Raw genomic sequence first — 17,160 nt, 5'->3', positions numbered from 1 at the left:
TATCATAAAAATGGCCATACTGCCCAAAGCAGTTTATAAATTCGGTTCTATTCCTATCAAACTATCAATGTCATTCTTCACAGAATTTGAAAAAAATATTAAAAGTTCATATGGAACTGAAAGAGAGCCCAAATAGCCAAAGCAGTCCTGAGCAAAAGGAACAAAGCTGGAGGCATCACACTACCTTACTTCAAATTATATAATAAAGTAAACAAAACAGCATGGTACTGGTACAAAAACAGACATGTAGACTAATGGAACATAATAGAAAACTTAGAAATATAGCCTCACACCTACCAACCATCTGATCTTCAACAACGCTGACAAAAACTAGCAAGGGGGAAAAGACTCCCTATTCATTAAATGGTGCTGGGATAACTGGATTAAAGATTTAAATGTAAGACATCAAACTATAAAAATCCTGGAAAACAAGACTAGAAAATATTCTTCTTGACATTGACCTTGGCAAATAATTTTTGGCGAAATCTCCAAAAGCAGTAGCAACAAAAACAAAAATAGACAAGTGGGTCCTAATTAAAGAACATCTGCACAGAAAGGAAACTGTCATTGGAAAAATGGAAAACCTCCAAAATGGGGGAAGATATTTGTAAACTATGTGTCTGACAAAGGCCTAATATCTAGAATCTATAGGGAACTCAAACAAATCAACAAGCAAAAACCAAATAACCCACTTAAAAATGGGCAAAGGATATGAACAGATATTTCGCAAAAGAAGATACACAGTGGCCAACAAACATATGAAAAAATTCTCAGCATCACTAATCATCAAGTAAATACAAATCAAAACCACAATGAGATACCATCTTACACCAGTCAGAATAGCTTATAAAAAGTCAAAAAAAAAACAACAGATGCTAGTGAGGCTGCAGAGAAAAAGGAAAACTGTTATTCACTGTTGTTGGGAATGTAAATTAGTCTAGCCATCGTGGAAAGCAGTCTGGAGATTTCTCAAAGAACTTAAAACAGAGCTACAGTTCAACACAGCAATCCCATTAGTGTGTACACACCAAAAGAAAATAAATCATTCTACCAAAAAGACATACGCATTCACATGTTCACTGCTGTGCTATTCACAAGAGCAAACAATAATAGACCCAAACTGGAAACAACCTAAATGTCCATCAATTGCTGACTAGATAAACAAAATGCAGTATATTTATATAATAGAACATTATTTGGCAGTAAAAAAAGAAGTACTGATACATGCAACGACATGGAAGAACCTTGAAAACATGCTGAGTGAAAGAAGTCAGTAATATATTGTGATGTTTCAAAAGACCACATATTATTTTATTCACATAAAATATTTCAAAAGACCTCATATTGTATTATTTTATTCACGTAAAATGCCCAGAATAGGCAAATCTATGGAGACAGAAAGATTAGTGGCTGCCTGGAGCTTGTAAAGGAGGGGGAGGAATGGGAAATGAACAACTGCTAACAGGTACAGGCTTTCTTGGGGCCTGATGAAAATATTCTAGGAATAGATTGCAGCGATGTTGCACAACTTTGTGAATAACTAAAAACCATTGAATTATACACTTTAAATGGGTGTATCATATGTTTTTGAATACCTGACTAAAAGGAGATGATCAAGAGAGCCCAAAATTGGTCTGCTAAAAGACTAAAATTGGGAAGCTTTTGGCAAGATTAATTAAGACAAAAAGATGCAAAAAATTATTTCAGGAATGAGTAACTCAGATGATTCAGACATTAGAAAGATGGTAGGAAGAGATTATGAAGGACATTATCACAAACATTTGAAAATTTAGATGAAATGGACAAATAAATATAACCCAGAAGACTTGAGAATAAATTAAAAACCCAAGTAGTCCTATAATCATTAAAGGAATTCGTCAAAAATCTTCCCCCAAAAGATGCTCTAAGTATAGACAGCTTCAACAGAAAGCCCTATCAAACATTTAAGAAATAAATAATTCTGTTCTTATACAGACTCTTTCAGGGTCTAAAGAAGAGGGAATACATTTTATACACAAACCCAAAAGGGATTGTTCAAGAAAGGGAAATTATAGACCAGTCTCACATGGAATACAAAAGTCCTAAACAAAATACAGGCAAATCAAATCCAGCAGTAAATGAGAGGGGTCTCACACACACACACACACACACACACACACACACACACACACACACATATATATATATAGCCATTAATTGCAGGGTACATTATGTGTGTGTGTGTGTGTGTGTGTGTGTGTGTGTGCGCGCATGTGTATTGCCTGCCAGCATTAAGTAGTTCTAAAATGAAACATGAAAAAGGTAATATTTATAATAATTTCAAAATTATAAAGTACTTAGGAATAAATCTAATAAAGGTTGATCAGTTTCTTTCTGGAGTATATTTCAAACTTTATTTGAGAAACATTAAAAGACCTAAGTGGAAGATACACCATGTTCATGAACTGAAAGACTGTATATTGTAAAGATGTCAATTCTCCTCAGAATGCTATGTAGTGATCCTGTCCAGTACAGTAGCCACTAGCCACATATTGCTATTCACATTTGAATTAATTTATTTTTATTTTTATTTTTTGAGACAGAATCTGGCTCTGTTGCCCAGGCCGGAGTGCAGTGGCACGATGTCAGCTCTCTTGAACTCTGCCTCTCAGGTTCAAGAGATTCTAGTGCCTCAGCTTCCTGAGTAGCCAGGATTACAGGCACAGGCCACCATACCTGGCTAATTTTTGTATTTTTAGTAGAGACAGGGTTTTGCCATGTTGGCCAGGCTGGTCTTGAACTCCTGGTCTCAAGTGATCCACCCATCTCAGCCTCCCAAAGTACTGGGATTACAGGTGTGAGCCACCATGCCCGGCTGAATTAATTTAAATTTAAAAATTCACCTCTCCAGTCATATTAGCCATATTTTAAGTGCTTAATAGTACATGTTGCTACCAGGGATCATATTGGACCACACATATATAGAACATTTCTATTATTATGGAAAGTTCTATTAAACAGCACTAATCTAGGTGTCACAATCAAGTTTCCAACAGTTTTTTTTTTTCAACTTGACAAACTGTCTCTAAAACCTGTTTTGGATATTCAGAGAACCAAGAATAGCTAACACACTTTTGAAAATAAGGTGAGAGGACTCATCCTCCCATATTTTAAACTTCTTGTAAAGCTAAACTGAAACAGCATGGTGTTAGTTGAAAGATGGACAACTATGTCAATGAATCAAAAAACAGAACCAAAAATTTATGGCCTTTTATATAAGCATGGCATATAGAATTAATGAGGAAATGATGAACTTTCCAATTAAAAATACTAGGGGGCTGGGCGCGGTGGCTCACGCCTGTAATCCCAGCACTTTGGGAGGCTGAGGCGGGTGGATCATGAGGTCAGGAGATCGAGACCATCCTGACTAATACAGTGAAACCCCATCTCTACTAAAAATACAAAAAAATTAGCCAGGTGTGGTGGCGCACCCCTGTAGTTCCAGCTACTGGGGAGGGTGAGGCAGGAGAATCGCTTGAACCGGGAAGGCGGAGGTCACAGTGAGCCAATCACGCCACTGCATTCCAACCTGGGCGACAGAGTGAGACTGTGTCTTAAAACAAAACAAAACAAAACAACAACAAAAAAACTCAAAAACTAGGAATATTGGCTATCTATATAGGAGAGATGAAATGAGACTTTTACTTCACACAAAAATCAATTCCAAATGGACTAGAAACCTACATGTGAAAGTCAAAATTATAAAGCTTTTAGAAGATAATATCTAAGATCTTGGGGGTAGGAAAATATTTTTTTAAGTAAGAGATAAGAAGCACTAACTCAAAGGGAAAAGGTTCATAATTTTGATTACCTTAAATTTAAGAATTATTTTTATCAAGAAAATGCCATTAAAACAAAAACAATCCACAAAATGGGAGAATGTATTTGCAACACTTATAACTGACAAAGGACCAGTATCCAGAATAGAAAATGACCTTCTAGGAATCAATATTATAAAAATACACAACCCAATAGAAAAATGGGCAAAAAGCTTGAATGTATACCTCACAAAAGAGAAAATCCCAATGGTTGACATACTTATGAAAAGCTGCTCAATTTCATAAGTGATCAGGGAAATACAAACTAATATCACTACTTACATAACAAGCTGGGAAAAATTACAAAGTCTAGGCCGAGTGCGGTGGCTTACGCGTGTAATCTCAGCAATTTGGGAGGCCGAGGTGGGCGGATCTCCTGAGGTCAGGAGTTCAAGATCAGCCTGGCCAGCATGGTGAACCTCTGTCTCTGCTAAAAATACAAAATTAGCCCGGCATGGTGGCACGCACCAGCAGTCCCAGCTACTGGGGAGGCTGAGGCAGGAGAATCGCTTGAACCCGGGAGGCAAAGTTTGTGGTGAGCTGAGATTGCACCACTGCACTTCAGCCTGGGCAAAAGAGCAAAACTCTGTCTAAAAAAAAAAAAAAAGAAATTGCAAAGTCTGGCAATACAAGTGTTAACAAGAATGGGGGAGCAACAGGTACTTCTATACTGCTGGTAAGAATATAAATTTGTACATCCACTTTGGAAATCAGTTGACATTATCTGTTAAAGTTGCAACACACTTTGCAACAAACAATTCTATTCATCTGTCAGTATACTAGATAAGCTCTTACACAAGTGCTCTAGACTAAGAGACATACATAAGAACATTCTGGCCAGGCGTGGTGGCTCACACCTGTAATCCCAGCACTTTGGGAGGCTGAGACGGGTGGATCACCTGAGGTTGGGAGATCAAGACCAGCCTGACCAACATGGAGAGACCCTGTCTCTACTGAAAATACAAAATTAGCCAGGTGTGGTGGCGCATGCCTGTAATCCCAGCTACTCAGGAGGCTGAGGCAGGAGAATCACTTGAACCCGGGAGGTGGAGGTTGTGGTGAGGTGAGATTGTGCCATTGCATTCTAGCCTGGGCAACAAGAGCAAAACTCTGTGTAAAAAAAAAAAAAAAAGGATATTCCAAGATTATTTCTAGAAGTATCCTCAAACTGGAAACAACTCAAATGTCCATAAATAGTAGAATAAATATTATGAATATTATGGTATATGAGGACTGGCATGTAGGAAGCAATTCTCTCTTTAAACTGCATATGTTTATTTTATGTCTCTCTGTATGTATGACAGATCTCACAGTTTTTAATAGTTATAACTATTACAAAACTGTTTAAAAACTTTTATGTTATAAAAAACTTTATGTACAACATCTTGCTAATACATTTTAAATCTCTAGGAGATGGAGACTTTTCTAGGAAAATAGTATCATTAATCCTTGAAGGAGAAAATTGGCCAATTTTCAGTGAAAAATTGGATGCACTAATTTTTAGAAATGCTAAAAATTTTGCCTGGATTCCTCAGACAGGTTTTTTCAGACTTTTTTTTTAATTTTAATTTTTAATTTTATTTTATTATTATTATACTTTAAGTTTTAGGGTACATGTGCACAATGTGCAGGTTTGTTACATATGTACACATGTGCCATGTTGGTGTGCTGCACCCATTAACTTGTCATTTAGCATTAGGTATATTTCCTAATGCCATCCCTCCCCCTTGCCCTCACCCCACAACAGTCCCCGGAGTGTGATGTTCCCCTTCCTGTGTCCATGTGTTCTCATTGTTCAATTCCCACCTATGATTGAGAACATGCGGTGTTTGCTTTTTTGTCCTTGTGATAGTTTGCTGAGAATTATGCAGACTTTCAAGGAGTAGGGTAATCCCCATGCTATATAAGCAGTGTAAGAGCATAGATAACGACTGAAAGTATTCCCATTTTATTTCACATAGCTACTAATGTCCTTTAAAAAGTCCAGATGAGTATAGAGAAAATAAATCTTATGTATTAATATATAGGTGCTAAATCCAAATTTAAAATACCAAATTTAATGTGGTAGAAAATTACAAGACTAAAACACCATGAACATTTAGGGTGTATGTCAGGGAAGCAATAATATTTTACTATTTGAAAATATGCTACTATAGGTATATATCACTTCTCATCTAAGAGTTGAATGGAATGTCTGAGTTCTCATTTTGGTTCTGGGAAGGCTTCAGAAGGGTTCTTCACAACAGGCTGTTATACTTCTGAACCAAGCAGACTCTTGGAACCCACACTATACCTCTAGAAATGTGTTCAAGCCTTCTCAGGCCTGCTGTGAATAGCCCCTTCTTCTGTCCACCCCAGGATGTGGTGGGGATCCTGATTTTGGCAGGCTGGACCTGCCACAGATGGTGGTGGAGACCCACTGGCCAACTCTATGACACACTTAGTCCTCATTTACCTAAAAGTGGGTAGAGCTCTGTGTGGCGAGACCAGGTTTTCAGATAAAGGTAATCTGGAATGAGGATTTCAAGATGTTTTGAGGTGTATCTCCCTATAAAAGTTAAGGCTATAGCCATATGGAGGACACTATCATGAGGAGCCCTTCCTGAGGGAACTTCAGGGTTCAGGGACTTATAAAATTATCCAGATGAGGAGATTTTGTGGAAGCCTTGTGCTATGGCCATTCATTGCCCTGCGCCACCCCATCCCCTGACTGGATGCCCATAACCTGACCATCTCTTTGAGGACCTACACTTTCCACTAGTGCTACTTTGGTCCTCTGTTAAGCTCTTTCTCACTCACTAACCGTTCTCTAGTGATTTCAGATAAATAAACTGGGGGAGTCTTATCAGAGGAGGCTGAGAATCTGCTCTCACACCAGAGGTAAGGCTGTAACTGAGCCTATGCAAAGGCCTTCTTCTGCTAAGAAAACGCATATGCCTCTTCTCTAAGCCTGAGGCCTCTCAAGGGTATATCAAGCGAGTTTATGGTAAGGGACTTAGCAGACCATACTGAGGTACTCTTTAAAAAAATGGTTAGTTCCATCTTCATGAAGGTTATTTTTATTTCAAATTCATCACCATCCTGGACTGCTACCATCTTCTCCTGATCTAGACAAACCTCTATGGTACATGAATCTTTATGACATCAGACTTTGGGATTTCTATGGCCTCATCCACATCCCACAAGGTGAAAAGAAGATGGTTTTCCAGAGAAGCCTTGTCTAATGCGGCTCTATGGTAATGCTGTGTGGCTTGTGCCACATTCTAGCATTTGACCTACTAGACTGATATTTGGATGACATTAGTGAGAGTTTCCCACAAGCTAATGTTTCTTGGGCTTCTTTCCAGCCAAGGAGATTTGCATGATGCTGGACAGGGTTCAGAACTGAGGATCTCGGCCAGGTGCGGTGGTTCATGCCTGTAATCCCAGCAATTTGGGAGGCTGAGGCAAGCAGATCACCTGAGGTTGGGAGTTTGAGACCAGCCTGGCCAACATGGTGAAACTGTGTCTCTACTAAAAATACAAAAATTAGCCAGGTGTGGTAGTGGGTGCCTCCAAGCTACTCAGGAGGTTGAGGCAGGAGAATCCCTTGAACCCGGGAGGTAGAGGTTGTGCCGAGCCGAGATTGCTCCACTGCATTCCAGCCTGGGCAACAGAGCGAAACTCCATCTCAAAAAAAAAAAGAAAAAAAAGAAAAACAGAAAAAAATTGAAGATCTCCTAGGTAACCATCTTTTGGAGTTTGATCACCCCTACTGATATAAATTCTTACTCCACTTTCCATAACAGTCTAGGTAAATTGCTTCTTCAGAAACAGATAGGGATTATCTAGTTCCCCAAGAGTACTAAGGCAGTCCAGGGGCTAATTATTTACCGTCCACCTGATCCTGGCATAGCTTGATCCAGTCTGACCTCATACAGCGGGAGGCCATTTTTTAGAAGGACTCAGTTCTGAGAATCCTTGCTCCTGTGCCTATTTCAGACAGAAACTGATGTCATTGTATAGCAACCACTCCACTTGGAGATGAGAATTGCTTGTTATAAGGCTTCATGTGAGACTTGGAGGCACTATATCAGAGTCCTGGCATCCAGTAAGAGTATACAAGAACTACTGCAGCCTAGAACAGCTACTGAAAGCCTGGAAACTTAGCCAGGCCAGATAAGCTAGATGGATTTTTTTTTTTCAAGTGCTTTAGGTTGACTATCTCTACTGTTCCAAGGACCTAGAATTAGAGTCACTGATACACTGAAGAATAGTCATAATCTGAGCAAATGGCAGATTACTGGGAAGGGCCTCTGAGATATCCTTCAGCAGGCCAAGACTGACAAAAAAGACACACATTGACCAGCACCTGACAGTGCTGAGAATATATGGGAGGGAAATATGCCAAATAAATACCTACCATAATGGAAATGAGGACCTCTAGCTGGCGCTCTTCAAACTTGACTTCCAGCTACAATTAACTTCCTTTATGCCGGCTGTGCACAGTAGCTCACACCTGTAATCCCAGACTTTGGGAGGCTGAGGCAAGGGATCACTTGAGGTCAGCAGTTCGAGACCAGCCTGGCCAACATAGTGAAACCCCGTTTCTACTGAAAATTCAAAAATTAGCCGGGCATGGTGGCATGCCTGTAGTCTCAGCTGCTCAGGAGGCTAAGGTAGGAGGATCATTTGAGCCTAGGAGGCGGAGGTTGCAGTGAGCCGAGATTGCACCACTGCACTCTAGCCTGGGCGACAGAGTAAGACTCTGTGTCAAAAAAACAAAACAAAACTTCCTCTATGCCATTTGGTCTCATCTCTGCCCTGTGTAGTCTGCCATCCACCTTGGACCACAATAGGCTTTCTTTATGTCACCAGAGATAGCACTGCCAGTTCCAGGATTTGGTCCTCCAAAAGGACTATGACTGAAGACGGTGGTAGTAGGAATCTTACTCTCAAGATGTTTTAGCAGGTAAACTCAAGGAAGCCACAGCTTTCCTTCCTTATGGGGGTTCTGTGGATCATGGATTCTTAATAGCTCCATTTATAGCCAGTGTCTTACTGCTGGTACCCTATAAAAGACTCTCCTGTGGCCTTCTGTTTCTCCTGCTACAATAGGCTTAACATTTAGGACTATCACTTGCTTCTTAAATACTCCTTCACTCCAAACATGAATTTTAGTCCTTTTACTTCACACCAGAAGTCTTTATTAGAATCAATTAAGAATATTCATGGAAAGAGATTCATGGGTATTAATTAGCAACCAAGCTATCCTGGTCTATAGCTGATAAAAAGGTATTATTGAAGGTTTTGAAGGAAAACTTGCTGAACTCTATAGATTATTGTAAAACTTTTACAGTAAAACTGTAAAAGACTCCTAATAATTTTTTTCCTCATCAGAAGTCTTATGACAGTATCTCCAATGTCTCAGACATTTATAAGAAAATGACCAGGATCTGTTTCATAGCATGCAAATTCAACTACAGACTAGTTTTGAAATTTTTTTGTTCTAGGTACAATAAAAAAAGGTTAAAAAATGTATTAGTCAAGCTTTATATCTGGAAGGATACTTAGGGGCAGTGGTGTGATAGAAACTCACACTGGCTCACAAGAACCAATTATATACAAGCCTTCTCAAGTCCACATTCCGTGATAACATACTGAATTGATGAATATCACTGAAATTGCCTGGTGAGAGTATTTATACCATGGAAATCAGAAATTGCTACAAATCAGGGCTTCCCCCAACTCCCTCAGAAATGGTTGTTAAACATTTACCAGGTCACCACTGCATATGGATCACTTAGAGTAAACAAACAGCTTCATTAAAAAAAAAAAGATAAGGACTATTAGGCATTTACTCAAGAACTCTCAACTAATTAGGTGAAGTTAGGACTAAAACCCAACACCTTCATCTGCCTTGTCCACTCTTCTTCCTAATATGCAATAAGATACCATTCTAACCCTTTGAATCCAGAATTTAACCATCAGTGACATTAACAAAGCTGTAGTAAACTTACTTTACCACTATAGGCTTCAGTTTCTTTATCTACAACATATGGATTTAGGTTTGATTTCTAAAATTTTTTGGCTCTGATGTTTCATAATAATTACACAATTTAAAAGAAATCTGGGCCAGGTACAGTGGCTCACACCTGTAATCCCAGCATTTTGGGAGGCTGAATTGCTTAAGTCCAGGAGTACAAGCCCAGCCTGGGCAAGAAAAAGTAAAAAAATTAGCCAGGTATGGTGGTGCACACGTGTGGTCCCAGCTACTTGGGAGGCTGAGGTGGGAGGATCACTTGAGCTTAGTAGGTCGAGGCTGCAGTGAGCTATGATGATGCCACTGCACTCTAGCCTGGGCAACAGAGCAAGACCCTGTCTCAAAAAAAAAAGGCTAATAATGAAAGAAATATAAGGTATATTACTGCTCATTGTGGTTGATTTCAGGAGCCTACAGTGGGTCATTTCACCACATGCTGCCATTTTTTGGCTAGAGTGACCAGATCTCTGTTCCCAGAGAGGACAACATTTCCTAGTTCTCAGGGCTTTTATTAACCAATAAGGAATAATGTACCTTTTAAACATTGAAACCAGCTCTTAACTGTTAGGAGATCTTGGTAAATACAGTTTAACTATTTACCTTAGGTGATTAAAACCTGCTATAGACCTTTCCCATATCTCAATAGATAAAAGGTGAGCACCTTTTCCAAAAGTGTCTCAAATCTTGATCCACTCACTTTATTAGCAGTAGAGGGATTTTTTTTTTTTTAGTGGTTAAGCACAGACCACATAGATTAGAATCCAAGCATCATACTTAACTATTTTTGTGACCTTGAGCAAGACATTTAACTACTCAATTTCTCAGTTTCCTCATCTTAAAAAATGAGGATAATAATAGTTAATGTCTCATACTGAGGATCAAATGAGTTAATATATGCATAATGCTTAGAACAGAGTCTGGCATATAATTAAGTACAAGGTAGGTGTTTGCTACTTCTGTTGTTATTATGCAATCACAGTTGACCTGGTCAGTTGCATAAAATTTATTAGGAGGCCATTTAGACATCAGTAAATAAAACAATCTTTTTGTATCTGTTTTTACGGCACTTCACTACTCCCTGTCCCATTACAACCCAGATCCCACACCGTGTCAATAAGAGATAATATGATTTAGGTGTATGTTAATAGCCAGTCACCACTGCACAAATCTTTGAACTGAACTGATATAAAGTTAATTGAATATAGTTATGTTTAGAGGAATTGTATTTATCAGTTCCTCAATAGCGGTGAGTGAATAAATGAGCTGGTTTTTCTGCTTGTAATCTTTTATCTCTTCTCAGAAAGAATGTTATGAATGGATCAACACATGCTCTTGCCTCCTTTCTAATATCAAAGGCAGAAAAATTACATTATTGACATATGAAGAAATAGAGCAGCTACTTGAAGAGGTATTTGCCACATGTTAGCGTTGGTCATTATTCAGATTATTCCTGTTTTTCAGTAGAGAAGGTTCACAGCTTTTTCCAATCAATGTTCTGAATCCTTGTTCATTTACCCTAACATATGAGAATTTTGGTTCTGATCAAAATCTTTGACAGCTCTTCTTCCCTCTAAGGAATAGAATCATCCACTCAGCATTTTGCGTCATGTTTTTAGCAGGTGATTTTATAAAGGAAAGAATGGGTTTCAGGTAGAAGCTCCCTGCCACTTCCTGAGGCATATCCTCAGGTTCATCTGCTTCTGTGCTCACCCTTTTCCCTCCCCTCCAGTCTCAGTCTTTCCATTCAAGGTTATTTCTTCCATCGAGCACTTAATCCCATGTCCAATGTCTTCTCTGTTTTGCCTCTTTAATGTCTTCTCTAATTGTTCCATTTTATCAATCTAAAAGCAATCTAAAACATGGTCATTTCTCCCATCCTAAAAAGGATGTCCCTTGACCTTGTCTCTCTGCTACTTCTTTCTCTCTTTCCATTCCATCATAATCAATTTGTTTAAAACTCTAGAACTACTCTAAGGTCACCAGTGATTCCTTATTGCCAAATCCAAGTATCTTCAATTCTGTATTTAACCTGGCTTCTGTGTAGCATTTGGCTCTCTTAACCATTCACTCCTTTTGCAATGTCCTGGTTTTTCTCCTACTTCTTTATTTCACCCTTGTTTTAGAGTTTCACCCTTTTCTGCCTCTTAAATGTTGATATTCTGTCCTTGGCTTGCTTTCACTTCTCATTTGTACGCACTACCTATTACTGTGTTTCCTGTGGTTTTAATTGCCACCTGCTTACCGAGAATCTCAAATCAGTGAATATCATGTGCCATCACAAACTCAACTCTTGTTTGTATTTCAGCCTCTTTGAAGGTGTTCTCCTCCAGTAAATTCTGAAGAAGCTCCCATTGTTATCAGAGTCATACTATACAGGTATGATCTGATGGCCTATATGTCAGTGTCTTGGGTCTGAGAAAGAAGGGGAAGGTTCTATCTACACATTTATGAAACTTTTTTTTTTTACATTTAAACACTGAAGAAATATCTTTCTAAATTATTCACCTTTAACAAATGTTCATTTTACTGTGCTGTCTAGATCTTGGCAAGAATTATTGTGAAATAACCACCGAATGATTTTATCAACATTATAAATTGTAAATTATAGTATACTTTGAGAAACTTAATGAAATACCACAGACATGATCTTGGTGTATCAGATCTAGGAAAAAATCAAGGAACTATACAGAATCAGAGACGTGAGAGCAGAAGGGAATTTAAAGGCAATTGAATTTAACCTTGCATGAATCTGACAAGTCTTTTATTTTTTATTTTTCCATAGGTTACTGGGGTACAGGTGGTGTTTGGTTACATGAGTAAGTTCTTTAGTGGTGATTTCTGAGATTTTGGTGCACCCATCACTCGAGTAGTATACACTGCACCCTATTTGTAGTCTTTTATCCCTTGCCCCCCTCCCACCCTTCCCCCCAAATCCCCAAAGTCCATTGTATCATTCTTATGCCTTTGCATCCTCATAGCTTAGCTCCCACACATCAGTGAGAACATATGGTGTTTCGTTTTCCATTCTTGAGCTACTTCACTTACAATAAGAGTCTCCTATAGTCCCAGCTACTCAGGAGGCTCAGGCAGGAGAATCGCTTGAACCCAGGAGGTGGAGGCTGCAGTGAGCCGAGATCACGCCACTGCACTCCAGCCTGGGCGACAGAGTGAGACTCTGTCCCCCACAAAAAAAAAAAGTTTCTCCAGTCTCATCCAGGTCACTGAAAATGCTGTTAATTCATTCCTTTTCATGGCTGAGTAGCATTCCATCATATATATATATATATATATATAAAAAATATGGTAGTGTGTGTGTGTATATATATATTCCAATCATATACATAATATGATTTTATATATATATACACACACTACCACATATATATGGTATAATATATACATAGTATATGGTATATGGTGTGTGTGTGTATGTGTATATATATATACACACCACAGATTTTTATCCACTTGTTGATTGATGGGCATTTGGGTTGGTTCCATGATTTTGCAATTGTGAATTGTGCTGCTATAAACATGTGTGTGCAAGCATCTTTTTCCTATAATGACTTCTTTTCCTCTGGGTAGATACCCAGTAATGAGATTGCTGGATCAAATGGTAATTCTACTTTTAGTTCTTTAAGGAATCTCCACACTGTTTTCCATAGTGGCTCTACTAGTTTACATTCCCTCCAGCAGTGTAGAAGTGTTCCTTGATCACTGCATTCATGGCAACATCTACCGTTTCTTGATTTTTTGATTATGGCCATTGTTGCAGGAGTAAGGTGATATTGCATTGTCGTTTTGATTTGCATTTCCCTGATCATTAGTGAGGCTGAGCTTTTTTTCATATATTTGTTGGCCATTTGTGTATCTTCTTTTGATAATTGTCTATTCATGTCCTTAGCCCACTTTTTGATGTGATTGTTTGTTTCATTTCTTGCTGATTTGTTGGAGTTTGTTTTAGATTCTGGATATTAGTCGTTTGTCAGATGTAAAGATTGTGAAGATTTTCTCCCACTCTGTGCGTTGTCTGTTTACTCTGCTGACTGTTCCTTTTGCTGTGCAAAAGCTCTTTAGTTTAATTAAGCCCCAGCTATTTATCTTTGTTTTATTGCATTTGCTTTTGGGTTCTTGGTCATGAAATCTTTGCCTAAGCCAATGTCTAGAAGGGTTTTTCCAATGTTATGTCTAGAATTTTTATAGTTTCAGGTCTTAGATTTAAGTCCTTAATCCATCTTGAGTTGATTTTTGTATAAGGTGAGAGATGAGGATCCAATTTCATTCTCCTACATGTGGCTAGCCAATTATCCCAGCACCATTTGTTTAAAAGGGTGTCCTTTCCCCACTTTATGTTTCTGTTTGCTTTGTTGAAGATCAGTTGGCTATAAGTATTTGGATTTATTTCTGGGTTCTCTATTCTGTTCCATTGGTCTATATGCCTGTTTTTATACCAGTACCATGCTGTTTTGGTGACTATGGCCTTATAGTATAGTCTGAAATCAGGTAGTGCGATGCCTTCAGATTTGTTCTTCATGCTTAGTCTTGCTTTGGCTATGCGGGCTCTATTTTGGTTTCATATGAATTTTAGAATTTTTTTTTCTAATTATGTGAAGAATGATAGTGGTGTTCTGATGGGGATTGCATTGAATTTGTAGATTGCTTTTAGCAGTATGGCTATTTTCACAATATTGATTCTACTCATCCATGAGCTTGGGGTGTGTTTCCATTTGTTTATGTTGTCTATGATTTCTTTCAGCAGTGTTTGTAGTTTTCCTTATAGAGGTCTTTTGCCTCGTTGGTTAGGTATATCCCTAAGTATTTTATTATTTTTGCAGCTGTTGTAAAGGGGTTGAGTTCTTGATTTGACTCTCCGCTTGGTAGCTGTTGGTGTAGAGAAGAGCTACTGATTTGTGTACATTAGTCTTGTATCCGGAAACTTTGCTGAATTCTTTTATCATTTCTAGGAGCTTTCTGGAGAGTCTTTAGGGTTTTCAAGGTAAATGATCATATTGTCAGGAAACAGTGACAGTTTCACTTCCTCTTTACCAATTTGTGTGTCCTTTATTTCCTTCTCTTGTCTGATTGCTCTGGCTGGGACTTCCAGTTCTATGTTGAAGAGGAGTGGTGAGAGTGGGTAGGTATCCTTGTCTCATTCCAGTTCTCAGAGAGAATGCTTTCAGCTTTCCCCATCCAATATTATGTTTGCTGTGGATTTGTCATAGATGGCTTTTAATACATTGAGTTATGTCCATTGTATGCTGATTTTGCTGAGAGTTTTAATCATAAAGGGATGCTGGATTTTGTTGAATGCTTTTTCTGCATCTATTGAGATGATCATGTGATTTTTGTTTTTAATTCTGTTTATGTGGTGTATCACATTTATTGACTTGTGTATGTTAAACCGTCCCTGCATCCCTGCTATGTAACCCACGTGATCATGGTGGATTATCTTTTTGATATGTTGTTGGATTCAGTTAGCGGGTATTTTGTTAAAGATTTTAGTGTCTGTGTTTATCAGGGATGTCAGTCTGTGGTTTTCTTTTTTGGATATGTCCTTTCCTGGTTTTGGTATTAGGGTGATTCTGCCTTCATAGAATGAATTAGGGAAGGTTCCCTTTTTTCTCTATCTTGTGGAATAGTGTCAAAAGGATTGGTATCAATTCTTTGAATGTCTGGTAGAATTCTGCTGTGAATCCTTCTGGTCCTGGACTTTTTTTTTGTTGGTAATTTTTTAATTACCATTTAAATCTTGGTGCTTGCTATTGGTCTGTTCAGGGTATCTAATTCTTTCTGAGTTAAGCTAGGAGTGTTGTATTTTTCCAGGAATTTATCCATCTCTTCTAGGTTTTCTAGTTTATGTGCATAAAGATGTTCTTAGTAGCCTTGAATGATCTTTTGTATTTCAGCGGTGTCAGTTGTAATATGTCCAGTTTTGTGTCTTAATTAGGTTATTTGGATTTTTTCTGTTCTTTTCTTGGTTAATCTTGCTAATAGTCTATCAAATTTATTTATCTTTTCCAAGAACTAGCTTTTTGTTTCATTTATCTTTTGTATTTTTTTTTGTTTGTTTATTTCAATTTCATTTAATTCTGCTCTGATCTTGGTTATTTCCTTTCTTCTGCTGGGTTTGGGTTTGGTTTGTTCTTGTTTCTCTAGTTCCTTGAGGTGTGACCTTAGAATGTCGGTTTGTATTCTTTCCGTCTTTTTGATATAGGCATTTAATGCTATGAACTCTCCTCTTAGCACAGCCTTTGCTGTATCCCAGAGGTTTTGATAGGTAGTGTCATTATTGTTGTTCAGTTCAAAGAATTTTTAATTTCCATCTGAGTTTTGTTTTTGACCAAATGATCATTCAGGAGCAGGTTATTTAACGTACATGTATTTGCATGGTCTTGAAGGTTCCTTTTGGAGTTGATTTCCAATTTTATTTCACTCTGAGAGAGTGCTTGATATAATTTCAATTTTCTTAAATTTATTGAGGCTCATCTAGTGGCCTATCACATGGTCTATCTTGGAGAAGGTTCTGTGCACTGTTGAATAGAATGTGTATTCTGTGGTTGTTGGAGAAAATGTTTTGTATATATCTGCTAAGTCCATTTGTTCCAAGGTATAGTTTAAATCCATTGTTTCTTTGTTGACTTTTTGTGTTGATGTCCTGTCTAGTGCTGTCAGTGGAGTATTGAAGTCCCCCACTGTTATGTATTGCTGTCTATCTCATTTCTTAGGTCTGTTAGTAATTGTTTTACAAATTTGGGAGCACCAGTGTTAGGTGCATATATGTTTAGGATTGTGATATTTTCTTGTTGGACAAGGCCTTTACCATTATATAATGTCCCTCTTTGTCTCTTTAACTGCTGTTGCTTTAAAGTTTGTTTTGTCTGATATAAGAATAGCTACCCCTGCTCGCTTTTGGTGTCCATTTGCATGAAATGCTTTTTCCAACCTTTTTATTTCAGTTTATGTAGTCCTTATGTGTTAGGTGAGTATCCTGAAGGGAGCAGATGGTTCGTGAGTTCTTATCCATTCTGCAGTTTTGTATCTTTTAGGTAGAGCATTTAAGCCATTTACATTCAATGTTACTATTGAGATGTGAGATACCATTCCATTCATCGTGCTATTTGTTGACTTTGTACCTTGGTTTTTTGTTGTTTATTTTTGCTTTTTAAATTTTCATTTTTTTTGTTTTATAAGTCCTGTGTGATTTATGCTTTAAAGAGCTTCTGTTTTGATGTGTTTCCAGGATTAGAGCTCTTTTTAGCAGTTCTTGGTAGTGGTGGCTTG

At 38.0% G+C, this 17,160-nt stretch overlaps 1 protein-coding gene across 5 annotated transcripts in view; it reads left to right on the top strand.

The window, feature by feature from the left end:
• Nucleotides 1-17,160, top strand: part of AXDND1 (axonemal dynein light chain domain containing 1) — a 193,985-nt gene that overhangs the window by 135,705 nt on the left and 41,120 nt on the right. For 3 of the 5 annotated variants that reach the window (XM_001157492.6, XM_054656307.2, XM_054656314.2), the window contains one exon: nucleotides 11,180-11,287. The exons of the other annotated variants lie outside the window; for them this stretch is intronic. In XM_001157492.6, the coding sequence (XP_001157492.2) occupies nucleotides 11,180-11,287 (108 nt within the window). The remainder of the gene's footprint in view (nucleotides 1-11,179; nucleotides 11,288-17,160) is intronic. 5 annotated transcript variants of the gene reach the window in all.

The sequence above is a fragment of the Pan troglodytes genome, chromosome 1 (assembly GCF_028858775.2).
Source record: "Pan troglodytes isolate AG18354 chromosome 1, NHGRI_mPanTro3-v2.0_pri, whole genome shotgun sequence".
Classification (NCBI taxonomy): Eukaryota; Metazoa; Chordata; class Mammalia; order Primates; family Hominidae; genus Pan; species Pan troglodytes.
The sequence above is the reverse complement of the archived record's forward strand: the minus strand, read 5'-3'. Positions and strand labels throughout refer to the sequence as shown.